Source organism: Erithacus rubecula (genome assembly GCF_903797595.1).
Source record: "Erithacus rubecula genome assembly, chromosome: 6".
Taxonomy (NCBI): Eukaryota; Metazoa; Chordata; class Aves; order Passeriformes; family Muscicapidae; genus Erithacus; species Erithacus rubecula.
In genome coordinates this window covers 37,298,774-37,316,219 of record NC_136688.1, presented here as the reverse complement: position 1 = coordinate 37,316,219, position 17,446 = coordinate 37,298,774, and the positions used below count along the sequence as shown (strand labels likewise).

Genomic DNA, 17,446 nt, shown 5'->3' with positions numbered 1-17,446 from the left:
ACCAGGTTTGCTTGCCAGTTATGTTATTGCTTCAAGAGCAGTGTACTAGAGATGGTACTTTGCCAGCCATGAAAACACTGCTATTCCTTAACAGCAAATTATATATATCTTTAATATTTAACACTCTGTATAGAACTGGTTGTTACAAATTTAAAAACTCCCATATTTACAGAATTAGTTAGGACTGGAAACATATCAAACACACAATCTCCTAATCTCTTAATGAGCTTTAAAAAATCACTTCCTTCAAGCTGTACCAATTGAAAGGTCTCCTTTCTTGTCTAAACCAGAAGAAAAGTAATTGTAATGACTTACTCAAGTCTTCAGCTACCAACCCTGTAATGATATCAACATTCCTGTCCATAAGGTGTGATGTTGCTAATAGGTGGCTGAGACATTGCACTTTATTGCCTCCTGCTGGAAACCACATCTTTAGTTTATGGAGATCACACAACGTGACTATGTCATACGAAATCCCTACTAAGTATCTGTCACTAACTGGATTACTCAAGCAAGAAAGATTTCTCAAAAAAGGTAAAACCGTATTACGATCAACTGGACAAATAATTTTTTTCCTTGAATGGGTTAAGACAAAACTAAACATTACAGACAAGAAAATGGTGTTTTATTTCTTTCAGAGGATCAATCATAAAACACACTGAAGATCCTCAGTATCACACAATATCTGTTCACTAACAAACATATCTTAGCAAATACAACCAAACTGTTGAGTTTGTTTTTTTAAGGGGGTTGATACAAGAGAAGATGGATGTCAATGTTTAGCCATGCTTTAGTTGTTTGTTTATTATTCACTTGAAAATACATACTAAAAGTAGTATCAAATATTTGAGTTTATACCATTTCATTTGTTTTCACACATACAAAAAGTAGTTTGCATATTTGCTCAGCAATCTAGCGAAAGATCTGAGATTACATACACTTGCACAGCTCAATACAGGGATAGAAGTGCCTCAATCTGCTTCCTAGTAAGAAGCAATGCTCATGCTGGAAATCTCAAAAAATATGGAGATGTTTTTTGCACATTACAGATAGAAACAACATTTTAAAGGCCTTTCCAAGACATAAATAGTGCTCTTCATTTTTTGAAGAATAAAACATTATTCAAGTAAAATTCAAACAGAAGAATCACAACTAGCTAATCACTGAGTATGCTGCAACTGCAGTCCAGTTAGATGCAGCTCAGTAGTATAGCTACCAGAAAAAGCACTATAAAACCAAATTTAATAGACTAGTTGGAATTAATCTGCATTTACCTGGTCATAGGAAAGGTACAGTTCACAGAATGTCTATTCTCTAGAAATGCACTTCATTCCTCACTTGAAATCAAAGTAATGTGTATTTGAGCTGTGAAGGCTTTCACATTATTGTTCCTTACTCAGAAAAATCAAAAATCCTGTGAGTTGACCCCCAAAAGTAGACACTACTTATGCTTGCTGTGCTCAATTACCAAATGCCAGGCTATTGTGAAGAAAATCACAGGAAAAATTAAGAGATGCAGCTTCACTAACACAGTCAGTCCAAACACTTGTCATCACGTAGGAAGTTCTCTATCACATGGAACCAGCTAAGGTGGTCACTCAAATGACATTGCTGTCTCTAGCACCACACAACAGCAACCAGGAACAAAGCAACACCATGTGTCATGAAATATTTCACCACTATTGTCCAGTGACTTCTGAACTTTACAAACTTTCCAGAGGATAGCCATAGCAGGATAATGGTTTACTCTATTTCTGCTTCTTCTCAACCTGCTTTGAATTCTCCCCTCCATATTTGATGTCACTTCCATAAAAAGAAAAAAAATTAACTTGCAGATGTTATGAATGCCTGAGGCAAACCCAGATATAACTTCCAATAATTTGCATTTGTTATGCTAAGCATATACATCCCCTGAATTATATCTAGTCCCTTTGTGGTCTATTGTAGAATCCCTCTCCTATTGTTCTTGCTGTTAGCACTGTAATAACTACTGCTATTGCAATGTTAACAAAAGACTACTAATAATTCAAGTATGGTATGAATTCCCAAGGAATCATCAAGTGAGAAACACAGGTTGAAATGTAGCTTCAATTCCAAGGACCTATTTCCTAGATTCAACAGTAACAGCTGCAAAAGCATTACGTATTTGAAAACACATGATGAGTAGTTTTATTAATAACAATTAATTTAAAACAGTGGTAGTATAAATGGCTAGTGATACCATAGTACTGCAGTTTAATACCAAATATTTACATCTTCCTTTTGTGAGCATTTATTATTCTATTAATTTATTTTTTCAGCTGCAGTAGCTACTTAACATTACCTGTGCTTTTTGCTAATATGCCTAAAGATGGCTTTGCTAGTGGTGACACTTGAGCCATTACTATCTAAAATAATTATCTTTATTAATTTTCAAGCTGATTACTTGGAAAATACTACTCCTTAAACAGGCAACTTAAAATCAATTGAATTAAAATGTGTATTAAAATGCCTGACAATTATATTCTTCTGACATTCAAAGAAGTTTTACAATCCAAGTATGCCTGAAAGTCCACTTCAACAAAGAATCAAAAACTGACAAAATGAAAATAAAACTATCAAGATATCCTTCTCTTTTGCTGAAAGCTTTCCTGTTACAAGCTGCTCACTTTCCAAATGTCCTGTGCAAAGAAGAAAGAACATAAACTTTTGGAAGGGCTGTTGGATGTTTCCCAGTAGCTGTGCTGGGAAACAGCCCAGCAATATCATTATAAAAGGAAAAAAATAGATGAAGAAAGTAAAATACCACCAATAATACATTTAGATTTTTTTACAATACATACTTGACAGATACAAAATATTTTAAGCACCAGGCAGATGCAGATTTCAAGGTTAAAGTAGGAGAAAAAGTGTGAAAATTACAGTGTTTGTAGAGGGGGCACTTTTGTCAGAGGACTCTTCAATAGAACATAAATTCAATTAACATTATTGATATCACTAAAGATCACAAACCTGACTTTAAATCTACTAGAAATTACTTACATGTGGGCCAGTTTTGGTTACTTACATTTAAAAAATCAAAGTTTTCAGTATTGGAAGAGTCAGATGAAATTTCTTGCCTGGCATAAATACATAAGGAGCTTCATCCACTCTAAGCTCTTTTCTCAGGAGATACATTCCCAGCTTGGACTGTTCCTCCCTACAACTTATTCCTATTGAGTTAAAATTCTGTTTAAAAAATGGTAGGTAAAAAACTAAACTCGAGCCAAAAAAACAACAGAGAAAAACTCTTCCATGAGATGAGAAAAGCAAGGAGACTTGCTTTATGGTGAAGAGAATGAAGACAATTACTGTTCTCTCAAAATAGGAAATTGCACGCAATGAGTGATCTGAGCAGAAAAAAGAACCCAGATTCTTTCAAGTCACGTAGTAGATGGGTAAGACTTTGAGAGTCAAGGACCACATGCTGATTTTTATCTCCTGAATGTAAAGCAACAGGGAGAGGAATCGCTTGCATTGTTGCATGTGGTACCTTAATGTATATTTTAGCTACTTATAACACTTTATAAATCCTTCCATCCCGGTTGTCATCCAATGCATTACACCATTACAGCATACTGCAAAACAAAGCCCTTAATAGCTTTTTAGATTGGTCAACTCACTGAAAACTATTTTGTTTTAGAAAGAAGACAGATATTAATGAAGCACAAAAAACACAAACATAACTTTTTTCATTAAACACATGAAACACAGTGATGCCATTTTAATGGGCACTACTACTATGAAGAAAAAGTTGATCAGTAATCAGACATTTACTAAAAGGGCACTTGAGATTTTCAAGAGAGAGAAGTAAACAAAATAATTTTCTTCCCCAAAAGTAAACCAACCCCCACCCCTCTCAAAAAAAACCCAAAAAACAAAAAACAAAAAAAACAAAACCAGAAGAAAAAATAAATTTGCTACTGAGTGTTTATATACTTGTAGAGACTTACTTGAGATAAAGCAGCATCCCGTTGTTCTATTACTGCATTCATTTCCTCAGCTATTATTTTCTTTTTACGTTCTTTGGTCCTGTGTATTCGGTTCAGAATTATAGCTCCATTCTTCAGTATATCTATCCCTGTGTCTGCATTGTTTATTCTGTTCAGTAATTCCTGTAATGTCTACCAACAGCATTATATGTTAGTCAGACATGAAGTTTTAATATATTTTATTTAATATAGGGTTTTAATTAATAGGCACATGTGAATTGTAAATTGACTGAGTGAAGTTATTGAATTTTCATATTGCAGCAAAGATGTACATTATTAGTGTGTCAATTCTTCTTTTTCCCACATCTTAGTTCTTGAAACCCACTCAATTGAACTTAAGCCTCTAAGATATAAGACTGACATCAAGAAATCTCCTCAGAGAATGGCTTACCATGTCATTTTCTTCAGGGTTAATATTTTCTAGCCTAGAAAAAAGGGACACAGAAAGCCTGATCAGTAGCATTTCCTTAGTGCAGCAAAATGAGTTCGCTTTTTAAATCTTTAGAACCTCAAGTAATTTCATTCTACTAGTCTTTAGAGTCAACCATGACACTGAACATATTAAAGTGCCACCTGCTCGACTCCATCTTTCAATAATGCTCCATATCTTCAGCACTGACTTCAGACTGTTAAGTTATTAATGTTTACTGCTATATATGACTACAAGGATCAATTGTTCATATGTGCTTAGATGAAAAAAGTTCCCCAGTGATAGAAACGACTGATGCTTTTATTTTATTTATTTCTGGGCTTACAACTTTTACATGATTTTTTTTTTGTTTTGTTTTTACTGCACCCCAAATGAAACAGAACACGACTTTTGTTGATGGGGTTTTTTTTCATTTTTAAGTAATTATTTTTCCACCTCTTTCTTCCAAAAGGAGGGAAAAATCCCAAATCAGTTGAAGTTACTTTAAAAGTATTTTGATTTTATATGGTGCATAAAATAGGAAACTAAGCCAATTCTCTGCAAGGTCCTTATTTAATTCTGGAACAAACCTGCCTGCACTTCCTCCCTTTCTATTTCAACAGAACATATATTGACCTGTCAAATACAAAGATGATACAAGGAGTTTAGTCATACAGCATTGAACACTGGCTGTGTAAAAGTAGTAAAGTACAAAAATCTAATAAATGGGATAGTACACATTTTATTTTACCTAAGGTTAGTTAAATGGACAGAGATCTCTCTTCTGGAAAAATGAGCATATTAAAGTTACCTTGCCACTCCACTGCTACTTACTTAATGGTGACTTCTACTAAAAGTAGCTTATGATGTTTTAAGACAGATATAGTCCCACTAAACATCTTCCAAACAGCAACACTTTTTCAGCAGTGCAGTGACAGGCATTGCTCCAAAGCCTTGATTTAGCTAGCAAACATTACAGAACAATTGACAGCATGCTACCACATTTTCCATTAGTTTTAGGAGATAACAGTACATAAGGCATAGTAAATCAACCAGTATAGAAATGTTTAAATTAAAAATAATTATTTCAGGATATACTATCAGTGCATAATAGCTGATATATTTATATGGCATACACAAGCAGTAACTACTCCAAAATATTCAGTCAGCACTAGAACTAAACAAAATAAAGTAAAAGCTAACCTTTGCTGGGTTTGACTTGTATTCATAAAGTAACACAAATAATAAAATAACAAACATAATAATTATTATATTACTATAATAAATTCTCAGAGCTGGATCCTTGTAGAGTTCCTGCTTTAGGTTTTTACATTGTTCTATGTGCCACTTCATGTGGGACTTAAAAATGGATCTCCAGCTAGTTTGTATTCACAATGAAAAGAACGGTATTTGTCAAAGTAAATTGGCAGGACTGACCCAGCTTCTCCAGAGAACTTCTACACTGCTAAAAGTGTGGGTCAACAAAATCACCCAGCCAACCAACAGGCTGGGTAAGCAAGACACCTTAGGGAGAAATAGGAGTGGGAAAAAGAACATGAACTTCTGCCATAAGCATACCTTCAGCATATTACTGCCACAAGGGATCTGTCTGTAGGTATACAAACACCTCCTTAGGTGACAATATTTTTTAAAAGGTAACATCCTGAGCTGTGTATTGCCCTGCTAAGTCTCCCTGTGCTGTGCATAGACAATGAATGAAAACCTCATGATTTTAAGTAGCAGTAACCAAGGATTCCTACTCCCCCATTTCTAAACACATTCTGATAACATAACCCCTAGGGCCAACAGGGCTGAAAGAATTTTGGTTGTTACAGTTAAATAATGACAATAGAATTGCTGCAGCTGCTAATTTAAAGAAAGCATTAAAGCATTTGATAAAGGTTGGCAGCCTGTTCAATATTGCACTCTTGTAAAGTTCTCTGATTGGAATAAGTCCAAAGCAGATGGAAAGAGTGACCTGTGCTCTAAAACTTGATGAGTGTGGTACAAGTAGCCAATGTTCTTTATAAAAACCCCAAACCTCTATGTACTCCACATCTGAGACAGGGAACTTGGCCTTTTGAACCACCATACAGAAGGATGAAACTATCAAAGTTAGAAAAGAAAGTTGGTGTTCTCCACAGGGAAATCTCTTATACCAGTTCAGAGATTCTGAACGGCATCAGGGTATCAGACCTCTCTATAAAACTTCAGAAAGAACACCCAAGTGGATGACAGCTAGTATAATTGCTGCTCTCTAAATGATAGCAATAAAATGTAATAGCTTGGTTTCAAAATATCAGTCAAGGGAGTTACTGACTCTGCTGGGAACAAGTACTACTCTGGCACTACCTGCGTATCCAGTGCCTTCTGCAATGACAGGCTTTTGAGGAAGGTTTCTTCTCTTTTCTCGTACTTTCACTTAGAACTAAGTCAGTTTTCAAGAACATGAGTGAAGCAGACAGAGGAGGTTGAAGGGAAAATAAGTGAAGATGTTCTGAGACTTGTGTTAAGAACTGCCACCCGTGTGTCTGTGAATTCCACTGCAGAAAAAGCAGCAATATGCCAGAAACCCAGAAGTCATTGTTGACCAGGTTTGTTGACCAGAATAATTAATTTTCTGCATTTCTTGAGTGCTTTAAGACCAAAAATCTTGATTTTATGCTAATTATTTATATACAGGATCATGTGATGTTTGGAGCCATACAAAACTTTCTTTACTCTTGGAACATACAAGTTTGCAAGATGGGCAGAAGAAATTAGAGAGGCAAGTAAGACTCAGAGTTATGATGCTTCTTATGGGAATTTAAAGCACATCTATAATTTTCTCAGAGATTGCTGTTTAAGGCAAGATTTCAGATGTATATGCAGAAAAGTCAGGCACCGTAGAGATATTTAACAAACCATGCAGTAATTCTTGTGCATATGCATATGATTTTGCTGCTGTCATACTTGTGACAAACACTGAGGCTATGACAAAGTCTAGTAACTTGTAAATTCTACAGAGTAATGGTGGACAAACTATGTGCAGATTATTGAAATTAATTTAGATAGTATTCTCTGGCCCTAAAAGAAGATGACTGTTTTTCTGCCCTAAAGAGGAGCGTTCTTAGTAGAATGAATTATTTAAAGCATAATTGCCTGTCATTTAGTTAACTAACAATTGCACCTATTCAGTCTCCTGACATGAAACACTTGTTTGCTTTGTATTTCTCCTGGCAGAAAAGTAAGAGAAATTTCTCAGCCATTCTAGTTTTTGTGGGACTATTGTTTGAGGGACTAACAAAGATGATCACCAAGATCATCACAACTCAGATAGACAAGGTTTGTATGGAGAAGCATGCAGCTTCAAAGCTGCCTGTATCCCAAATGGAGAAAGAAACCACTCTTGACAATGTTCTCCTTAGTTCTGTTTAACATAACATTGCCTATTTCTGTAGTGTTAAATGGCATACTTAAAAACCTATGAACTATTAATTGTACCCTTATTACCTTACAAACTGCTTCCAAACTAAAGATAGGAAAAAACCCCATATATTTTTACTCTGCCACCCATATAATTAGTAGAAATTTTGCTGAAGGAAATGTCTAGTGGGCTTAAAGGCTTGATTGATTTCCTATATGTTGCAACTTTTGACTGACATTCTGGTACTCTGTGTCAAAAGATCCCTATAAAATGTCACATTCATCTTATTTCTCCCTCAATAAATCAATACTGAAGCTTTTGATTATATTTTTAATTTTTGTGATCAAAATTATTCACCTTCTCTCAATCTCCAGAGAAAAATACGATTTTACAGAACAGCCAACAAATGAACCAATAACACAGTAAGACAAGCCCTAGTCTATTTTATTGCACAGATAATGATGTGCTAAGTTTTCCTATAAGCACTGCTGAGTTTATGACTGTCACAGACCGACACAACAGCCTTTTTACATGCTGCAGGAAATGTACACTTACTCTTTGAGAGACTCTTCTAAACGCCGGACGCGCAGAAATGCTTCATCTCTCTCTTCATTGGCCAACCTAAGCCTTGCCATGACAGCCTCATCACGCTCCCGTTGAGCAGAATAAACCTCTTCCACCAGAGCTGCAAAAGTGTGTTCAACAAACAAGTTTGACAGGGAAAAGCACTATTAGATGCACTTACATTGGCCTTTGTCACCACCTCCTAAAATCAACACTTCTCCAATAACCCTGGATTATTCTGCATAAGGTCTATATTACTTTTTAGACACAACACTAAATTGCTGTTAATTGTTGCAGTAATTATGTTAAGGTATTAAATATGTTTTTATCTACATGTTTTCAAATTCACTCCTATAAAATCTAACAGGGAAAGAAAGTGATTTGCTGGGCATTCTGAATACTTGCTTAATGTAAAAGTAATTCTTAAAGCTCAGAGTCATATAAGACACTAGCAAGTTTCTTCTAGAATACAGAGTTAAAAGTAATCATACATTAAAACTACTACCATCAGACTGCTTCCTATCAGGGTGCCATAGTGATATTAAAAATTCTAATATTTTTATAGTCTGTCTCTAGTATCACAAGAGTGGCACAGCTGGCATCTCTCCTTCTCTGCCAAGCCTTTACTTTATTGTGTAATATACTGTTATATTATCTGTTAGAGCATACATGGACCTTGGAGCATTAGGTACCAATAAACTAAGATTTACTGTCTATCCTTGGGAGCAAACTAACACCTTCAAGTCATTCCTCATCCTGAGCTTACATTTTCTCCCTGCCTCTCCCCTGTCAATATGCCTAACACCATCTCTGGCACACTGCCAGAATCCTTACCTCGACCCTGCCTCCACTAAAATCTTTATTCATACTTTCATCATTTCCCTCTGCAATACTGCAAATCTCTCCTCACAGTCATCATAAAACCATGCATTCAAAATGTCTAGGGACTTTTGGGATGCTGTAAAACTGCTGTCACTCCAAGACAGAGGACTATATCCTCTCTCACTGGAACCTCAAAAAATCCAATTGAGATCTGTAGGTTCCTGAATTCTCCATCTCCTTGTTCATTCTAGTCTGTCAAACTAGGGTATAGCCATCACATCACACTAGAGTGTTTTCCAAATTTTGGTATTTATTTCTCAAGAACCTTCTCTATTAAGCCATTGCTGCTCGGCTTCCTGACTCCATTTAGAACTATCTGCTCCTCTCTCAACCACTACTTAAGGCATTAAGCTCTCAAAGAAAGGCTTCCTCTCTCTTTACCTTCTCCCTTTTAGTAAAAGCCTAGAGCTTTTGTCCCTCCATTCTTACCTAAATTGATATTAACCTTTTTTATCTTTATTTTTTATTTTACTCTTACTTCACCTCTGTACATTATTGCACAAATTAAACTTCCTAGTGGAATATATAATGAAACATAATATTGTTCTTCACAGAATGGAATAGCAGAAACACAGTAGCACATATTTTTGTAGCAGCTATATTGCTGGCAAAAAATACATCATATCAGTACCAAGAAAAAAGGAATCTTCTTGTACACAACCTGGGGAGAAGACTGCCACTGAGGAGTAAGGAAGCATTTTTTGCAGTCCTAGCTAAAGGTTGCAGGCTAACAGCATATTACAGAAAATCAGACAGGGAAAGGCTAAATGTTACTTCTGGAATTGCAGTCCCTTCCCTCACAAAAAGTCTACAGAGGAGCTAAAAGCCTAGTCTGCAGGTCAGAACTGTAAAAAGTTATGTCCTAACAACACCACCAAAAGAAATTCAGCACCGGAAGCACAGATTTTGAAATGCATGCAAAAATTAACAAACATTGATAAAATTCTCTTTAATACAGAAGAATAGTGCCTTTTTTCCCCTGAAGATCAATTTCCTCTGTTTGCAACAAGAAGGCTTTGCTTGATGTGGAATGGAAAAACCAAGACAGGATAAGGCAGCTATAACACTGCACTGGCTGGTATCCAGCAGTAAGCTTGCAGCAGTTGCAGAGAATGCATCTGATATCTGCAAAGGTAGGTGGCTCAGAAGGACAAGAAAAAATACATATGATGTAACCTAGGCTGTGCATTTCAGCTCACCAGACTTCCACTGGGATTGCTGAGATCTGTGATGGCAGGGAAACTAGTGCCAGAGCAATTACTGCCTGGATGAACTACAGTGCAACTGCTATGGCCTCAATGGACATGGAATACACAAGCAGTTTGACTCTGTATAGTAATTATTACCTATCAGTACCTTAATATATTTCTTTGATTTAGTTTCTCCAATATATTATGTCAATTTATCTAGCATCATAACAGAGACAGTTCACAGAGAGCCCTTTCCACAAAGCTGCAAGTGGAAACACCAGGCAATTTTCACATTGAAAACAACTGCTGCAATGAATAGACAGTTGTCTAAAATAACTGAAGATTTGGCACTTATTACTATTCTGAGGTTAATTATTTTCCAGTCTAGTTAATTTCTTTCTGGCTCTTCAAGTGCACCCCTGCTGCAGACCTTAGAACATCCTCACCTCAGCATGAAACCACAATTTGTTGACTCCTGCACTGGATCTTGAACATATGTGTACATGCAGAGTGACTGTCTTTTGGCATATCTAAGTCCCTCTCTGTAAATATAGCCAGTGGTAATAATGACTATACAGGCTTTTAAAAGACAGATTAATGCTTATTTGTTATTAAGCCAAAATAATGTACATAGAACACATTCAGAAAAAGGTATTTTTCAAGTTATTTAAGCATCTTGCTTATCTGAAATCATGCCACTCCTGATAGCAGCTCAGATTGCTAATTGCTAACAGTGATCCCTTCCCCCACCTAAAAGTCTATTACAAAACACTATTTTACAAAACAGTATTTTAACTATCAGCTATGAGAAGTGACTTAAATTGAGCAACTCCTGTTCTCTTATCTTTCCACTAAATTAAAGCACTGGTGTAATATCCCACTGATCAGATCCACCAACTGCATTAAAAACATATTTATAGTCATTCTGTATCAACTACAAGTGTCTGGATTTTGGTTCTGCTTCTTAAAAGTAATATTGCAAGTCAATTGCTTAATACTAAAACAGATTAGGGAAAATGTAGAAAATCATGTAAGATGCTTGCATAGTAATCTAAGTTAAAAAAAAAAAAAGATACTTAGATACATGGCATTTAAATGCAACATAGCAATACTGACACTTCCAAAAGAAATTACTGATTTAAAAAATACTCATAGACCTCATCTAACTCATTTTAACGGTCTACAGAAGACTAAGTTACCTTATTTCTTCACCAGCCAAAGATGAATTTAGGTTTTATTTTTGTTACCCAATGGCTATACATTTCTAACTCTTATTTAATATTTTATGAATTCCTTTTTTCCTGCTATAGGAAATATTATGTCAGTCACATTATTGCAGGTAGTCTGAACATGCCCCATTCACACTGAGCTATGGATGAGCCACAAGCAGGAGCACAGGACCATAAGGACCACAGCATGCTTCAAATAAATGAAAAGCATACACATTTAGGTCTCAAAGCAGCAGCAAAGCAAAACATTTAGCACCATATCTAGAAAAACAAGTGATGTATAAGCTGTCCAGTTAGAGTTTATGAAAGAGTGACATGGAATTTCTTCATATTAGAAAGAAGAATTTTCCAATTATCATCTCTATGCTTCTTAAAAATGTGAGGTGAAAGCTGATTGAGGGTAACACCAAGTCATGCCTCTATATTGCATTCAAGAAATGACATAAGCAGCAAAATACTAACTCCATACTGCCACACTGACTTGGTGCCTGATCCAAACAAAAAACAGATCCAGATACTTCTTCACCAACTGCTCTGGTTGACGTTGCAAGGTTTTCCTTGGAGACCTTCTAGTAGCACACCAACCACCCCTATCCTTTCTGTCTTGATGCCTGACCAAGAGGAAACACAAATTTGTACAGAATTCATATTTCAGGTAGGAAAATGACCAAAGAAATGAAGTAGTCTAATATTAACCTAAAATGAATTGTGTAATTTACTAATTCATATATATGTGTATAACGGCTTTCAAGAGTTAAAATATGTAAATCCCAGAGAAGTGAATTAAGAAAAAAAGGATTATTTTCCCATGCTTGCAAATATTGTAGTATATAAAAGTACAGCACTACTATTTAGTTGTATAAACTTGTTTTGGAAGATTTAATAACATCTTTCTCCTTGAAACTAAAACCCCTGCATACACTAAAAGAGCTCTTTATTTTAAAAGAATCATTATGCTAAACTCATCAATTCTAAAACATTTTTAGTTTTTAGTAAAGAAAACAATTGTAAACAGAGAGCTTTTGTAAGGTAGATAGCTATTACAAAGTTCACTTAGAAAATCAATATAGCATTTTAGCTGGAATTTGCTCATTAAACACCCACAGCTCTAATGCAAATTATGATGGAATGAATAAAGCAAATACATATGCTTCTTTCTTTTTATTAAATGTAAAATCTACTGTTAATTGCATCTGGTATGTCATATAAACTTTTCTCCTTAACTATTAAATGGAAGCTTTTACAAAAGTCATTAGAGATTCTCTTTCTTTGACTTGTATAAATTTCAATATTTGTTCAGTAAAGGTTCACAGCAGTTAAATTACATTAACAAATATTATTAGCTACTATGTAAGCCAACTAAGTAAAATACTTATATTGCAGGTAAAACAAATCAATGGGTGTTTACAATAATATTTGGATATGTCCATTTTTAAACAAGCTTATCAAATATCATGTAATTCTTAGTCAAATGAGAGAGACTCAAAGTAGATTTTTTTATCCCAAATACTCAAATTTGTTTAGTAAGCTAATTGTTTTCTAATATGGGCAAAAGTAAATATGAAGAAGATGAACCATACCAAGTATGAGTTTACTGAGTCAAAGCAGTGTACATATTTTCTTAGTTGAACCTGATTCTTTTGGCAAACTTGTCTCCTATACTTTTTAAACCACCTTTAAAACATCAGTACTGAGAAGGTGTGCTGGAAATCATTCTAGTTTAAACAGTGCTTCATGATTTTCCAAACATGGAACTTTGGGGGAAGCAAGGAAAGCACGACTCCCAGGATAAAAGTCTGTTTGCTTATTTCCTAGAGGTCATCTGTGTAAATAAAATAAACTGAGTAAGAAAGGCAAAGAAGAAAATTTTGTGACTAAAACCAGTTACAGCAGCAGAAATCACTTCACATTACTCATTAAAAAAGGGAAAATCAGAATACAGTCCAGGTCTTATAAAGAAAATAAGAGATCACTATCCACACTAGTATTGTATTTCAGAAGATACAGTAAATACTATAACACTACAGTAACTGGTTTTCAATAAAGATCAGTTATACAGAGATATTAGATTTTATTTAACCATATGGATATATGCTTGCTGTCCTTACAGAAATACAAACCTGTATGTATTTGCCATCCACTCAAATCAGAAATCAAAATCCTCTGAGATTTCCTTCTACTAAATTTAATGACTGTGCTCACAACTCCTAAATAAAATTAAGGAAAAATATCCTGAATTTCCATGAAAGGCTTTAAAATGTGTCATTAATTGGTCTCTGCTTATACATGTTACAAAATGCAGATAATCCCTCGAAACGTTCAAATTATAAAGCCCATACAGAGTTCTTATTCAGGTTAATGGCAAACTATCAGGAGCTCCAGGGCTCACTGTCAACTTAAAAATAGTGCTGACATGTTCTATTACGAAACAGACAACTTAAGTTCCTTGCTCTTTTTTGAAAGCTACCATTCATTTACTTTCAGTTATGACGTATAACTGAAAAATAAAAGTAAAACAGTGATAAGAAGATCACAGGAAAACTACTTAAGAGTTTTCATCAGTCTGTACCAGGTGTTATAGACTAAAAGTAATTTACACCTAAATGTGACTTTATAGATAAAGCAATCTGAACAAACACTGATAGAACACACTGACTTCTTTATTACTTTGTGTTTGTTGGATGTATTTAGTGCACAGTATTCATCTGTTCCTACATTTCCAATGCTATAAAAAGAGTGTTCTTAATAAAAGGCTGAAGTTGCTTAGTGGCAGCTCTGCATAGGGTTTTCTTTGTGTACTCAGATCGCAATTCAATTAAAAAAAAAATAAAGTGGAAAAGAATAGGAGAGAGTATTATACACAGACCCCAAGGCAGTTCTTGTGAAAGCCAATCCCTGCACAATACTTAAGCCTCTGCCTCTAATACACAAAACACAGCTGACTTCAAAATTCTAACCATAATGCTGTTAAACTTTTTTCTTCAGTGAATAATTGCTGATGCCTGAATACTTACTTTTAGGGGGAAAATATAAACATTGCAGTGATGTTGGCAAGTTATAATTTGTCATGTTAAAGGAAAGTTTGGCAATGCCTCAAGAAGTAGGGCATTTGCAGGCGTTTTTATTCCTGAATAAAAACCAAATCTTTATGCTCATCTAGTACTTGTGTGAAAGAAAGAAGGGTCTTACTAGTCATAAAAAATGCAGAAGAAACTGGCTTGCTTTTTACATACAAGCTCCATCAATAAATAGTTTAGTAATTGACATTTTTAATCTATACCAACTCATCGTATATTGTACTTCAAAGAGCTGTATGCAACTTTTTGACAATCAACAATTCTGACAATCTGAAGGTGAAATCACATTGTTTCAAATTAAGCAGTTAAAAATTAATCCAAGAATTTCTCAGTCACGATGCCCCTGCCTTGGGGTTTTTTCTATTCTTTAGCTGGATTACTTACCTTACTATACAGAGGATTCAAATCCTGCAGCTATTTTCAAAATTGGGTTATTTATCAAGAAATATTTTAAAAATATATTCAGGAATTAGTATTACATAACAAAGCATTTAATAGGACAAACCCACTAATAATGATATAGACCAAATATATAAATAAATTATGCACAGAAAACTGGTTTAGGGAAGTATATGCATTACCTTCTTAAACTCTAAAATATCATTCATATTTAGGTTTATAAACATGAGAGTTGGGAACTACTGAGTTCTTTTGGCTAAAGCCCAATATTGGCCTTATTTCAGTTTAATTGGAAGAGGATCTTGAATTCATCTTCTCCATGAGATATCAGGAACCTGGATTTCTGTTTGTACCAAAGGTTAATAAGAAATGTGTCTGCAAAAGTCAAACAGCATTAAATACCAAAAACTGATTATTATTCTGCAGGAGTTGTTCTGTCATTCATAATCTCTCCATGCTCCAACCTTCCACAGCTAATCTTTAATGGATGACATGCAGGAAAGAAAAATAACATCTAAAAAGGGACTCTAAAGTGAGCTTTGAAGAAATGGAAAATACTTTTCTTCTGTGCTGAAAGTTATTGCCACCCAAAGTTTATTACTGGCAAGATTACTTATTTCCTCTTACTTTATGGATATTAAATCAAATTAACTTTAAGCTAACAGCCACTTGCATATTTGTTTTTACTTTTGCTATTAAATCTATTGCATATGCATATTCAGGAATTATTTTTCAAGTTAATTTAGAAAACTTCATATAATGTTCATATTTCCACACCATATTCAAGAATTCCAAAATACCACAAATGTATATTCACAACATTTTCATAAAAACAAACCTGAAACAGGGACTTCATTGTAGGTATATTGCCATATTTTCCAAGAGACTGAAAGCTGTGTAATATATACCACCATGTTAGAAATACTGCTTTCCTCTTTTTCCACACTGTATTTTCTACCATTACCTTGGTCTTTCAGAGAGCATCTACAGAAAGCTAATATAGGTTTTCAGGCATTAAAAATGGTGTGAAACCCCTAACAGGGCTGGACTCAATCCTGCTGACCTGATGTTGATTTAAGAAAGCATTAAATTTTGGTAACATTATTACTAGATACTGGCACAAAATCCAACACATGGAATAGCTGTTGTTACAGAAATATTTAAGTATTTTTATTATATTTTTCATTCAGAATTATTCTTAGTCTCAATATATGCTCTGATAGCAACATAAATATTCCAAGAGCTCCTGTTCTGATGCCAATTATGGTATATCTTGATGCAGTAATAGCACTGTGAGAATAGGGCTTTGATATTTTTTTCCAGTCTAGAGAAGTTACCACTATGCTCTATAACTCTCCCTTACACTCAACCAGCTCCTTCCTCTAAAAGTTCCTATATAGCCCCTGTTTGATTCTTCCATTCGGAAAAAAATGAAGTCACCACTTCCATCCAAAGTGAGACCTGTTCTCTCAGCTAGCTGTTTTGAAGACTTACTCCTTTGCAATGCCTCCATCTTGATTTTCCAGTCTGTCCTTGCAAGATGTGAGCTCCTTCCCCTTTCCACCACCACAGGTGGCACCCACTCCCTTTTCTGTCCAACATATGAAAGTTCTGCATACTCAAATTTTAAGGTCTGGCTATTCTTCATACCCTCTTCATATGTGGAGTTCCCTTTTTTGCTTACAGTATCCTGGTGTCTGCTCTGTTATGATGTGCTCTTCCCTGGGTTTCCCTGATGTTGCCTCTATCTCTGTTCTTCTTCATGACAGGGAGTGAAACTAACAGCACCTTCTCACATTGGGTCAGAATGACACAAAATCCAGCAGAAGAATAATGAATAAACTGCGAGAATCTGTGGTAACTATGACCACCAGAAACAATAGTCTCTAATACTTAAAAGTCTGAAATCAAAACTTTATATTGCCTAATTTTCTTTAGTCATAACTAGCTGACATAGAAATAGAGGCCCAAGGAAGTTTTAAAATCCATTTTCCAGGCTATTAAAATTTTAAAATATTTTGAAAATAAGTTATTTATGGCATGCAACACTATACTTTTCTTCCATCATGTATATCTTCTGCCTTAATTCCACTTTTTCTTCTTTTCTCATGAAGCATTTTTCAAATTTACCCCTTTTTTCTTCACTTTTTTCTTTGAACAATATAAAAATCATAAACTGACAATCTTTGGAATATTTGTTTCTGTAGACTGCTGTAGCTTCATTTCAAAATGCCCTTTGTCTTCACTTTTCAATTCTTTCCATGGGACTTGTTTAGGTAA

General features: G+C 34.9%; 1 protein-coding gene across 1 annotated transcript in view; it reads right to left on the bottom strand.

The window, feature by feature from the left end:
* The window catches only part of MIPOL1 (mirror-image polydactyly 1), a 178,926-nt gene that overhangs the window by 108,665 nt on the left and 52,815 nt on the right, over positions 1–17,446 (bottom strand). Inside the window, 3 exon segments of the mRNA XM_079307676.1 lie at positions 3,972–4,142; positions 4,402–4,435; positions 8,381–8,510. Of these exon segments, the coding sequence (XP_079163802.1) occupies positions 3,972–4,142; positions 4,402–4,435; positions 8,381–8,510 (335 nt within the window).